The 13,597-nt window shown below is 45.9% G+C and overlaps 1 protein-coding gene across 2 annotated transcripts in view; it reads left to right on the forward strand.

Moving 5' to 3' along the window:
• IL5RA (interleukin 5 receptor subunit alpha) overlaps nucleotides 1–8,399 on the forward strand; it is a 35,502-nt gene extending 27,103 nt beyond the window's left edge. For both annotated transcript variants that reach the window (XM_064496301.1, XM_010985000.3), the window contains exons 10-12: nucleotides 2,392–2,488; nucleotides 3,595–3,679; nucleotides 6,922–8,399. In XM_064496301.1, the coding sequence (XP_064352371.1) occupies nucleotides 2,392–2,488; nucleotides 3,595–3,679; nucleotides 6,922–7,008 (269 nt within the window). In that variant the 3' untranslated portion in view covers nucleotides 7,009–8,399. The remainder of the gene's footprint in view (nucleotides 1–2,391; nucleotides 2,489–3,594; nucleotides 3,680–6,921) is intronic.
• The last annotated feature ends 5,198 nt before the right edge of the window (nucleotides 8,400–13,597 follow it).

Here is a 13,597-nt window from a genome sequence, read left to right on the forward strand (position 1 = left end):
CTCACATGGGTTGGTTTAACCCCGTCCCCCAGCAACGTGTATAGTCCCCACACATAATGGAAGCCCAATAAGTATTGGTTACGTGGGTGAATAAAGGAATGAATAAGCACAAAAAGGACACCTGGATTCGGGAAGGTAACTTGAGATTTGTATTCTTCTCTAAAAGTGAATCAGGCAGTTTAGCAAGCATATTACTTCTTTAAACACCATTCGGTAAATGACCCTGGGTTTTTCCTGAATGCATTTCCAGTATCTTAAATTAAAAAAAAAAAAAACCACACACCCTCCAAAGCTATCATCTAAGCCTACAGAAGATCCGCCCATGAGTGTCGATTAGAAGCCAATTTACGTAGAGAGTTGGGTGGCATGTTGTACATTTATGATTTCTGTACTGACTCACGGTACAGTTAGCTGTGACTTTCCTATCTGTGAAATGGGGTTATTGGTAAGAGGTGTTTTGAGGATACTTAAGATTGTAAAGGACCCGCAACAAAGTCTGATACCTTTGTGGTTAACTACAAGAATTACTCCATACTTTACTTTCTAAGTTTGTAAAGTATTTTGATTGTAGTGCAATTACGTTACTAAGTAGGCTTACGTTTTTGTAGCTTTTCCATCTAAAAACCTTTTTATTCACCAGAAGCTGATAAGCTCCAAGATCCAGGTGGTGTATCATCTAGAATGTGCTCCATAAATATCTGCTGATTGATTAAATAATGCTTTAAGATTAAAACTGACCTCACTCAGGAATATACAACGGAGAAAAGACAGTCTCTTCAGCAAGTCGTGTTGGGAAAACTGGACAGCAGAATGTAAATCAATGAAGTTGAACACTCCCTTCCACCATATACAGAAATAAACTCAAATGGCTTAAAGATTTAAATATAAGACAAGACACGATAAACCTCCTAGAATAAACATAGGCAAAACAGTCTCTGACATAAATCTTAGCAACATTCTCCTAGGACATTCTACCTAGGAAACAGAAACAAAGCAAAAATAAACAAATGGGATCTAATTAAACTTGTAAGCTTTTGAACAGCAAAGGAAACCATAAGTAAAACAAAACGACAACCTACAGAATGGGACAAAATATTTGCAAATGATGTGATTGACAAAGGCTTAATTTCCAGAATATATAAACAGCTCATACAACTTAACAACATAAAAACAAACAGCACAATCTAAAAATGGGCAGAAGACCTAAACAAGCAGTTCTCTAATGAAGACATACAAATGGCCAATAAGCACATGAAAAAATGCTCAATATTGCTAATTATCAGAGAAATGCAAATCAAAACTACAATGAGGTATCACCTCACACCAATCAGAATGGCCAACATTCACAAGTCCACAATCAATGCTGGAGAGGGTGTGAAGAAAAGGGAACCCTCCTACATTGCTGGTGGGAATGTAGTTTGGTAAAGCTGTTATGGAAACAGTATGCAGAATCCTTAAAAAAACTAAAAATAGACTTACCATATGATCCAGCAACACCACTCCTGGGCATATATCCAGAGGGAACTCTAATTTAAAAAGATACACGTCCCCTAATGTTCCTAGGAGCATTATATACAACAGCTCAGACATGGAAGCAACCTAAATGTCCACTGACAGATGACTGGATAAAGAAGCTGTGGTGTATTTATATAATGGAATACTCCTCAGCCATAAAAAGGAATAAAACAATGCCATTTGCAGCAACATGGGTGGATCTGGAGATCGTCATTCTAAGTGAAGTAAGCCAGAAAGAGAAAGAAAAATACCATATGATATCACTCATATGTGGATTCTAAAAAAAAAAAAAAAAGAAAGAAAAAAGAGGACATAAGGAAGTCATCTACAAAACAGACAGACTCACAGACATAGTGAACAACCTGATGGTTACTGGGGGAAAGGAGGTAGGAAGGGGTGAATTTGGGAGTTTGAGATTTGCAAATCTTAGCCACTATATATAAAAATACATTAAAAGTAAATTTCTTCTGTATAGCACAGAGAACTACATTCAATATCTTGTGATAACATTTAATGAAAAAGAATATGAAGACAAATGGGGAAAAAAATGACCAGGACATTATGTTGTACACCAGAAACTGACACATTGTAACTGACCATACTTCAATAAAAAATTAAAAAGTGGCCTCACTGCCATTACTTCATTTCACCCTCATATCAACTTTGTGAGATGGGTATTTACCCCTCTCCTGTGACTTTACAGGTGGCAAACCTGAGACTCGGGAAAGTTAAGCTACTTGCCCAGCATCACCCAGCACTACAAGGCCAACCCAAGCTTTCTGACGCCCTAATGTGGTCATTTCTCTTATCTACTACTGATTCTAGCTCTGCTTTCTTTCTTTTTTCTTTTCTTCTTTTTTTTTTTTTTTCCATCAGGAAATGATGAGAAGCAGCCCTGGACAGAATGGTTCCCTGTTGTGCTTATGGCAGTCATCTGCTTCCTCTTGTTAATGCTCTCCCTCATCTGCAGAATGTAGGTATTCTTTCTATTTGGGTGATTCCTTTGGGGTCTGAATATTGAATGTTTGCATTCTTGCCATGCACCCGCTAGACGGAAGGTTCTTGTCATCTGGTGGAATTTATAGCATTTCATGTCTTCCTGCAAAGCCTTTCCAAGACGAGTGTGGATCGAGTCAAAAACTGGGAAACACCAGTAGGTGATTTACAGAAACTGGACAGAGCCCAGCATAGCCTTCTGCCATTAGCTGCACGCTTCTTGAATTTGCCGGCAGTCTATTAATTTCTGTGGTTTTTGTATTCATGGTTATTTTTGATGCCTTGACTGCCTTGGTCACCTTTCTTGTGTCACCAAGGCATCCTTTTTATTTCCCAGATAAAGGCAGCCCCCTGGACACTGAACTCACTACAGCACCTCCCATGTTCTGATCCCCAATTATGAGGTCCCAAGTCCCACCCTGGCCCTTCAGTCACCCTGAGTGGCTGAGTGTTTCCAGGTCAGAAGCAGATTCTAGACGTGTCAGGCAGATTTGGAGACCAATCCTAGAGCCTGCAAGTGGCCCCATAAGAACTTCTCATCTATTTTGGCATCTGGTGAGGCCAAGAGCCACTTAGGGGGCTTCAGAACATGGTCTGTCTTCTCTCTTTCATAATTTAGAAAATGACTTTAATTTTAAACAGCTTCACTATTATAAATGTTGTATCAGATGGCATCTGTAGGCTGGGGGGTGGCAGTTCAAAGGAGAGGAAACAGGAAGTGAACCCTGAGAGCCAGCACGTTGTGGGAGGGGCTGCACACCAGCCTCGGAGGTCACAGTGGAGGACCACACACTTGACCTCCGTCACTTGTTTTCAGCAGTCAGACCTGTAACATGCACCAACGTGAAGCAAGTACTGTTACGTCTTTCTTGGCTGGATCAGAAGTCACATCAGAGCCTTGCAGGACCCCCGAGGTCTTCAACGATCATTTCAATGTAGACGTTTGGAAGTCTTAGTCAATAAAGATCTTCCATTTACAAAACAGCAGATGCTGGGATTAATAGGTCAATTTTTAGAGCAGCTATTTAAGGACAAGAAAGGATGTTCTTGCTCACCTGTTTCCTGCCTTTACTCTGTTTACAGATGCCACTTATGGACCAAGTTGTTTCCACCCGTTCCGGCGCCAAAGAGCAATATTAAAGATTTCTTTGTAACCATCAACTATGAGGTAATATTGAAGGTTCTTAGGTATGTGGTATCTGCTCAGGGTTGGGTCCTCAGGGATCTGTCACTGCGTTACTCATTTTCTGTATTACCAGGCAGGTTCTTTTCCCGAGAGGCCAGATGCCTTTGCTTTAGTCATTCTGCTCTTTGGCTGTTTTGTTAATGTACGTTCACTACAGTCCTTGAAGATCGCACAGGTCCTACTCAGCTGTGACGTGAATTTTTATTTTCTATCAGCTATCCCTTCCCTGACCTTGGGCAACTCCTTCAACCCCATAAGCCCTGACTTCCTTTTCTGTATAGTAAGGGGCACAGATGAGATGGTCCAGTGTCCTGTTTAGCTCTGATGTTTTAAGAATCCATGATTCTGCCCACAATCAATAGTTTTTCAGAGCATTTCTTCCTAGTTCCTTAGTATAAAGAACCATAGAGAAGGCAAATGACCCCCCCCCCCAAATACGCCTTCTTAGGCCCTATCAACCACCCAGAGCACCAAGGCATAACTGAACCCTTAGTTACATATGGCTGTGCACTCACTCCAGCATCCTGGGGTGGAAGAAATCATCCTTTCCCCAGTGGGCTGTCTGGCCATCTTTGTTACAAATGAGTTGTGCATGTATACATGTGTGTTTCTGGACCATTTGGTTTCATTGATCCACTTGTCTAAGTTTATGCCAATACAACACTGTGTTGACGACTGGCTTTATTGTAAACCTAGAGGTCAAAGGCTTCCAAACCTAATTTTTTTTTTCCAAAGTTGTTTTGGTTATTCTAGTTTTTTTTTTTTTTAATTTCCATATAACTTTTAAAGCCAGTTTCTACCAGAAAAGCTGCTACAATTCTGACTGGGATTGTACTGTATTATAGGTGAGTTTGGGGACTCACCTATAATATTATTAAAGGGACAAAGGGTTTATCAGGCTGGCGTTGCAGTGTGACAATGGCCAGAGGTGACACGCAAATGACCCACCGTGGCTCCGGCCAATACAACTTTATTTATTGAAACAGGCAACAATCCAAATTCAGCCTATAGGCTGTGGTTTACTCACCCTTATCAGGTAATTTTCTTAACAAATTTAGTTTTCTCTCTGATAAAGTGACTCATGATTGGACAGCTCAACTGGTGACTCATTGTAGGGAAGTTTGATCAAACACTCACCAAAACAGATCATTTCAATAAGCGGTGACCTTTCTTTAGAGTCTGCAGTTTGGGTGTTTGGAATGATTTAGGCAATGATAGTTACTAACCTAGTGAAGCAGAGAACTGAGGCTGGCCAAAAAAAAAAAAAAAAAAATCATCTTGCCCTTACTTGCAGCCTTCTGGCCTCCTTTATCAGGGGAACAGGGCGTACTCTGTTGTCCCACAGCTTTTCTGGAAGGAGAGTGGGCCCCACCATGAAACTTACTTCAGTTCATCTGAATTCGTGCTGTCCCTCCCTCCTGGCTCTGGCCCACTCCTCCCTGAGAAACCACATGTGGTTTAAGCAGCAGACTGAAGTCACTTGCCCTGGCCTCTTCATGGAACATTTTAATGGTGGCATCTCATTTCCCTACACAGCCCCCAAAGGTTTCCTTGACTCTTCTGAGGTTGACAAAAGAAACTGGCTTAACAGCTTACTGTATAAGCTTACGGTGTGTGTTGTCCATTAAAATCAAGTCCCGTCTGCAAAATAACAACTTGGGGTAGACAGCCCGGTCTCAGAATAAGCAAAGGATTAATGTCAGAGCCCACTGCTGCCGAGCTTCTCCGGACAAGCCACTCTCTTCTCACACTGTAGTGTGGTGGGTAAAAACAGATGAGTGGGGGGGGGGAGAGGGAGAGAGAGGGAGAGAGAGGGAGAGAGGGAGAGAGAGGGGGGGAGGGGGGGAGAGGGGGAGAGAGGGAGGGGGGAGAGGGGGAGAGAGAGAGAGAGAGAGGGGGGTGGGGGATGGAAGGCCAGGGCAGGGCAGGGGCGAGTGGGTAGAACTGGGAAAAAGAAGTATCAGCTCTTGCTGTCAATTTCACCGCCTGCGTTCTCCACCTGGGAGAGCACGTGACTCAGCGCAGAGCCAACCGCAGCTGGGCCCCAGGCGGCAGTGCCCAAGCTCCAGGCCCGAAGGCAGAACCTGCCCAACCCGCTTACGGGGCTTCTGCGCAAGGGCGACGAGGGGGCCCCTTAGTCCTGTCGGCAGAGACGTTTGGCTGACCCCGGGACGCCTTTGGCTGGTGGGAAAGGGAACCCTGTACTTTAAATCACCGCTTGCACCTCTGAGCTTGATGCTGGTACCCAGAGTCCTGGGATCTGGAGAGCTGCCATCCCAGAGCTGCTGTTAAACAAGTTTTTGCTTGTCCAGGTTCGAGTCAGACGTTGTTTTGTAACATTCAAGAGACAGGTACTGCGGGGGGGGGGGGGGGGATAGAGGACGGGGATGAGCTGGTTTAGCAGTAAAAAAGGCTTACTTAAAAAACTTATTCTGAGCTTTCAATTTGTTAGAGACTGATTTCCAAGCATTCTTTGCTTCTACAATGTAACCAGAGAAGGTTCCTTCCAAAATCAGGCAGACCACGAGCTGTGTAAAGCACATAGGCAGAGACCACCGCTGTCGTGTCCCTCACGGAGTATTCAGCGCCTAAGTGTCCAGTAGGTACGAAAGTGTGCTGAATGAGTAACGGAGGGCGAGGAATATGATCTCTTACAGGAGGTATTTTTCTGTCATGGATTTTGTAATTAATATCAGCATTATTTACAATAGCCCAAATTGGACATAAACTCAAATTTAAGGGAAGGTTATAATAAACTATGGATGGAATATGCTGGATGCAGGCAAAGAACAGACAGTCGCAGGCATCCCTTGCTCCCTGCAGGGAGAATGGCTCTAGAAGACCCTGTGGATTCCAAAATCCGCAGACGCTCTGGTCCCATAGACAAAAGGGAGAAGAAGCCCGTGGATACAGAGAGCCGAATGCCTATGATTTAAAATACTATGTGAGGTTACCCAGAAAGAAATCAGTTTATAAGGCTCTTAATCCATTTGGCTTCGTAAAACTGTAAAGATAACCTTCTCCCTAGGAAAAAGGGCTGGAGAGAAACAGTGGGCTGTGTGCGCAGGTGTATTTCTGGGTCTTCTTCTTCCTTTCCCATGTTTTCTTCAGTGGACGTTTACTATTTTTTATAAGCAAAATTGATTTAAAACCAATGGTAAAGAAATTCAAAGAATCCGAAAGTTCCCTAAAAGACATCTAAGGAAGGATGCTTTGTTTTGCAGAAAAGTGGTTCTGGTGAAACGGACATTGAAGTTGTAAGTTACGTGGAAGAGCCTGGATTTGAGACCCTGGAAGACTCCGTGTTTTGATCATCCCTGGAGGATTCTGAGAAGAAACTCACGCTCCTGTGCCTCAGGGATGAGAAGAGTGGGAATGGCTGTTTTCAGATGGACAGGAATTTGGAGTTTACTGAACACTCAATTTAGCTGCAAGGCAACGCATCCAGACAAATCCTCTAAAGGCGTGGGGGCCTCCTCAAAATCTCCAGGCCTTCATAGGGTGACTGATTAACCCGACCATTCTGCCCTGTTTCTTCCCAGTACAGGGTAGCACCTGGTCACCTGCCAGCCTTTGTGACCTGCATTACTTACCTCAACCTTTTTTGTGCTAGAGACAGTTATTAAGGCTAATGTCAACTGTGTTTACTTCTGGGAGTGCCAGTTTGTTTAAGCTGCTAGTGGTAACTAACAATCAGCTAAACTCTCAGGAAGAAAGCATTTTGTACCACCCTGGAGTCAGTCATGAACTTGGATTCAAGAATGTCTTTCCTACAGCAAGCAGGAACCATGGTGGTTTTTTTTTTTTTGGTTTTTTTTTCTGAGTTCTACAATACTTTTCCTTTCAAGTTGTGTATGTTTGTGTGTGAGAAAGAGAGAGAATCTCAAGGTCCATGGGCATGATCCAGGTAGCATCATTTGAGGCAAACTCACTTAAAAACATAAAAAGCTAAGATATCACTCCATACCAAACAAGAGGACAGGATTTTGAAGATTATGTTCTCGAAGGCAGCCCTGATATTCCAGGAAGCAGGAAGCTCAGGACAGGCAAAGGAGGTCACAGTGCTCAGAACCCCCTCCACCGCGGTGCATGCTTTACACACTTTCCACACTTTCCACAGCTGCTTTCGTCAGTTTCATCCAAGAAAGGCACACGCTGACTACCAAATAATTCCAGGGGTTGTTTTCCGAATAACCATCCACAACTAGCAGGGATTTGGGCCCAAGACAGTAGGTTTGACAGCTCTGAGTTACTGCCTATTTCCAAATGTTACGGAATGAATGTGCCCCCCACACCCGCCCCCACTCATATATTGAAACTCTATCCTGTAATGTGATGGTGTTAGATGGTAGGACCTTTGGGAGGGGATTATGTGATGTGGGTGGAGCCCTCATGAATGGGATCAGTGCTCTTAAAAAGGGACCTCAAAGAGTTTTTCCCCAACCGCAAACCAGGAAGAGAGCTCTCACCAAAACCCAAGCACGCACAATGGCCCTCTGGTCTGGGACTTCCAGCCTCCAGACTGTGAGAAATAAATTTCTGCTGTCTATAAACCACCCAGACCATGGCACTTTGTTACAGCAGCCTGAGCTAAGATTCCGAGTGTCAGGAGCTGCACCGGATCCTTCGCACATGCTATCTCTAATCCTCAGAAGCCCACATCATATTACTGCCCCCATTTCCCAGACGCAATCACTGAGCGGGTGTTAGATAGGAAGTGACATGGTAGGCGGATGAATACAGGCTCAAGTGACCCCAGTCGTGGGGGGGTGGGTGAGAAAATAAGCTGAAGCGGGCTCAGGGGTGGGACCGGGAGGGCGTGGCCCAGGGAGGGGCTGAAAATATTAGCAAAACGTTGATGAGCAGCTGACCCACACTCTGTGTGAATGCTGTTCAAGAGCCCGTCTTTTTAGCAGATACTCCAAGGTTAGGCATTCGCACACTTGAGAGTGCATCAGAGTCACCTGGAGGGGTCCTTAATGCAGATCCGTTTCCCACGGAGGAGGTCTGGGCGGGGTCTGCAAATCTGCAGTCTAACAGGTGACGCTGATGCTGGTTTCCCCATCACACTTTGAGAACACCTGCCCTGGGGGATTCCAGTGAGTACCACAGAAAACCAATTGTTTTAAGGACTAAGTGATGAAAAAGTCCTAAAAACAACAAAATAACAAATACTACCCCCTTTTTGGCTTATTGCTCCGTGTCTGATCTCTTTCAAACGGAGGCCCGGAAACCTAGGACTTTGGAAACTGCCTCTGCCCAGGACACAGGCCCAGAAGTGAGTTGCCCTCAGCGTGGCCAGTTCATCTCTGTTCAGTGTGGTGCTGGCTGCAGGGACGCCTCCCTCGACCTACACAGGCAGCGGTCGCCTGGTCCTCCTCCTGACTAACAGAGTACATGTGTCAGGAGTGACCCAAAGTAGCCCGTGTGTCTTCCTAGTGGTGTGACCTTCCTTTTTCACCTCTCAATCTTTGGGAAGCCACATCCCACATGTTTTCCTTCAGGAAGCCCAGAGAAGCAGACCCTGCCTCAGCGGTCTCATTCTGGGCCTCACCCCCTCTCTGGGAGCCCCTGGAGAATGCACCACCCCTTGTTTGGCTGTCCCCCACTGGCCTGTGAACTCCAGGAGGTTGGGGCTCATGTGAAGTGCCTTTCTTACCTGCAGTGTCTAGGACAGTGCCTGATTCTTAGAAGGCATCCATGCTTATTGGACCCTCTGAAACCCTCTTTCAGCCCTGAGGCAGCTCTCCACATATAGGTGAAACTAAATTATATTTGGTGGAGCTCATGAAGGTCTAAAATAAGACCACAGAGAGGAAGACGGCGTCTAATGAGAACACGATTGGAAATAACCAGGACATGCACATATGCCTGACCACTGGGCTGGGGCTGCTGGGGTCTGTTTTTGAAGATACGGCTACATTATGAGGTATAAATCGCTATGTAAAAGGCCTGAGGCTTTGAGTGGCAAGTCCTGTTTCCACCACCAGATCACAGCAAATCTGAGTATATGAACATTAATACCCTTGTCGGCGGGTTGATTAGACGCTGGCCCCCACTTCTTCCCAGCTCCCACTGGGACAGGGGTGAGAGCCACCTTCCTCCTAAGAGCCCGCACAGTCACAGGCTCAGAACAGACTATGGTTCTGCAAGACAGCCTTTCCAGGAAGGATTTCAGCCCCATCTCCTCCTTTGGCAGGTGGGATGCTCCCAGGGCAGCGGAGGGGGGGAGCTGGGGAGCCCCGAGGGTGTAGTGTAGCTTGCTGGCAGCTCAGCCACCTGAGCCTCATTGAGATGCCTGGAGGCCCCGAGCTATTTGTGCAGCCTGGGGAGGAACTAACTCCGTGTGGGCAGAGAACATCTTGATGAACAATCCCAGCGTTTTCGTGGGGAGGCTAGTATGTGTCAGGCCCATCTGTTGGTGGAATTAATAAACCTTAGGTGCTAATTTGTTGAAGAAAAAGTAGGTATAAGGAAGCGAGAACAGAGAACCAAAAACAATCGGTTGGCACAAGTCAGGGTGAAAAAACTAATTAGAATAGGACTCAGTGGAGCCAGACCATCTCCGTGACGACGACCATATAGCTACCCTTGTTTGCATGTCCTACAAATTTTGGAAAACCATTCTCTTTTTTAGAATTAAAGACAATCTTATTTTCCGCCCACCAGTATCCCTCTGTCTTAGGTAATAGATGTGAATGCAAATACAGTTCAGGACGACAGTTTTCATTTTCCCCCTCAACCGCCTCACTCTTTGTCCCCAGTACTGTCTTCGCCCTCTTTCGGCTTAGGACTGCTGAGGTAGCCTCTCAACGTCCGGCTCTGAGGTATTACCTTTCTTTGAGGCATCTCTGTAGAATGCATATCTGCTGATATTGCCCCCGTCCGAAACCTTTAAATAACTCCATCCACTTCAAGTTAGAGCTCCTTTTAAAACAACGTCCCCTCTGACAACGTTCCAGTAGCTCCCCAGCCACGTCCCCCAGAAGCACCCCTTCCATCCTGGGCACCATGTTCCCAACTCCCTCCACGGCTCCCTCCGCTCAAGCTTCCTCTGCTGGAAAAGCCTTTTCCATCTTTTTTCCTCCCTCTTGTCAATGCTTGATCCCCTAAGCTCGGCTCTTTGGCACGAGGAAGTCTCCGTCTATCTTCCCCCAGGTACCTTCTGCTGCATTCTGTTTTATCACCTATTATTGTATTATTTAAACATTCTCTGTCCCATTTAGAGGGGAAACACGCCGAAGTCCAGAACGGGGTTCTGTTTATCTTTGTGTCCTTAACTGAGTCAGAACTGGTTGAACGCAGACAATGAAAAAGAGTTCCTTAACTGTAAGCCAGAATAGGAAACTACATTCCTCTTAGAGCGAAACAACTGAGCCCTAATTGGTAGGCTCACTTATGAAGCCGCGAGGGCAGAAATTAAAGCAGCACTAGTGTTTAATAAAAGTCATAAAAACTCACAGTTGGTGCAGCTCCCGCTCCAGAAACGCCTGCCCTCACCTCCGCGGCCAACCTTCCCGGGCTCCGCGAGCCTCTGCCCTGAACGCCCCGGAACCGGAACCGGCGCAGGCACCGCCCTCCTGGCTCTTGGGAAATGGGTCTCGGGCGCAGAGGAAACACCCCCCCGTGGCCCGTGCGCGTTATTTTAAAGCTCCAGTGGACTCTTTTCACCATAAAGGTGTGTTATTAGTTTTGTTTCATTTATTAAAATGCAAAGCAGTTGTCCCTGCCAGGCGATAAAATGGAAGAACGGAGAAACGTGGGGGGAAAATTGTGGGAAACGAATCAACACTAAAGCGTGGTGTCATAGTTCAAAGGTTGCCAGCGTCTCCTTAAAGGGCCAGGTGGTAAATCTTTTAAGCTGTGAGAGCTCTTTGGCCTCTGCTGAGACCACCCAGTTCTGATTATAGACAGAGATGCTGGGTTCCAATAAATCTTTATTTACAAAAAAATAGTCAAGGAGCCAGATTTGGACTGGGGGGCCAATATTTATCTGTTCGTAGCTAATGGATCCCAAACAAGTAACACTGAAGTGTGCTGGGGTTTTTTTGTTTTTTGTTTTTGTTTTTTTCCTTTCTTTCTTTTTCCAGACAAGCGAAGCAACCGTTTGAGAAGATAATTATGTTTAATCAATTAAGATTATTCTATGAGTGCAGGCGGCAGTGATGAAAAAACTGTGCTCTTGCGCTGAACTTAACCTTGTTATAAGTTGGTTTTGCAAGAAACTTAGGTCCAGAATTCTCTTCCTCCTTTTCTCACTTCACACTTCTAACCCCATCTTTAAAATGAGTGTGTGTTTGTCACTTCTGATGAACCGTGAGGCGGGGAGGCCGTCATCCTGTTTACCTTGGTTTTCCCATGCCCAGCACCGTGTGTAATGCACGGTAAGCCCTCAACATCCTATTTGTTGGCAATGAATAAAAGAGGAACAAAATAGGCAAATTCGAACTCCCAGTTATGTAGTCTCAGATAAAGACTGATAATTTGTTTTCCAACCAGTTGTGCTACGTTCATGTTCTAGACAACCAGCCCATTTTTATAACCCTTCTCTGGAATGCCCCCCGCCTTCACCTCCTAGCCACTTAAGTGGGTTTTGTTATGGAACCTCACCCACGGACGGACACACACACACACTCACCCACCCTCAAAAAGGGGGAAGGCGAGTTCTGCAAACCAAACATAACTCAAAATAGCAAACCTCATGCTTACACCTTCAGAGCCCTCAATCCTCAGAGCACTGATAACACAGCAGCGAGACACTGGAATTTCGCACGAGAAAGGACTCTCCTCAGCGAGCGGGCATCTTCTCCCCTGAATAAGGTTGCCAGACCCAGCAGATAAAAATAGAGGAGGTCTAGCTTAATTTGAATTTCGGATATATGTTGCATGGGACATAAGGATACTAAAAAGGTATTAATTATGAAATCCAAGTTTGACTGGGCTTCCAGTATCTTACCTGGCCACCCTGATCCTGCAGGATAGCCTGAGTTTGAAAAACAGCTCTGAAACACCTGAAGCCAAGCACAACAAACAAGCAAAGACACCATTTGTAGTTGAAATCCAAGCAGCTGAGATGGACCACCGTGGTGCAGACACTCACCACACCTGAGCTGGGGTGGGGGGAGGGGGCTCCCTGCAGGAATCCCACACCCGGAGCCCTGCCCACGCCCCTGGTTGCTTTCAACAACCCCTGTACAACTTCCGAAGAAGTTTGATATCTTCTTCCCTTCTTGCTAGAAACCAGTATCTATCTATCTGCCTTCCTATTCACCTACCCTCTCTGCACAAATAGCTAACAGTCTGGAGTGAGGCCTGGAGTCACAAGTCACCAGCATCTGAATTCCTGGCCTTCCCGTCAGGTGTGTGACCCGGAACAAACCTGAGACCCTCTCCGCCTTGGTCCTCCATGTATCAAATCTGAAGAAGAGGTGGTCACTAAACCACCGGGTTGATTTGCACAGAGACTGGCACATACTAAAAGCATAATCGTTGTCAGCCTATAATAGCATTGCATTTCTCTGTATTGTGACAAACGACCGTGACTGGTCCCTTGGCTTCTCCAGCCAGTGTGACTCCAAACCGGGTAATTTCACACCTGCCTCAGAGTGTCTCCTCCTTCATTCCATGGCCCCTGTGGGGTCTCTCATTGGGACTGGACAGCCAGGCACTCTCCTGTGCCTAGAACAGGGCCGGGTACCCAAGGGACAGCCAATAGTCCCTCACGGATGGCAGACGCACAGCCACTGCAGGGACTCACTCCTCTGAACAACTGCACCTGGTCATCATTCAGAACTCCTCCCCCTCCCAGTTTCAGCCTCAGTCTCCCCCTCCCACCTCGCCACTGTCCTCTAGGCTACTTGGTGTCCTGACTGCCCTCTGGTTTAACTTAAGAGACCAGTT

The sequence above is a fragment of the Camelus dromedarius genome, chromosome 17 (genome assembly GCF_036321535.1).
Source record: "Camelus dromedarius isolate mCamDro1 chromosome 17, mCamDro1.pat, whole genome shotgun sequence".
Taxonomy (NCBI): domain Eukaryota; kingdom Metazoa; phylum Chordata; class Mammalia; order Artiodactyla; family Camelidae; genus Camelus; species Camelus dromedarius.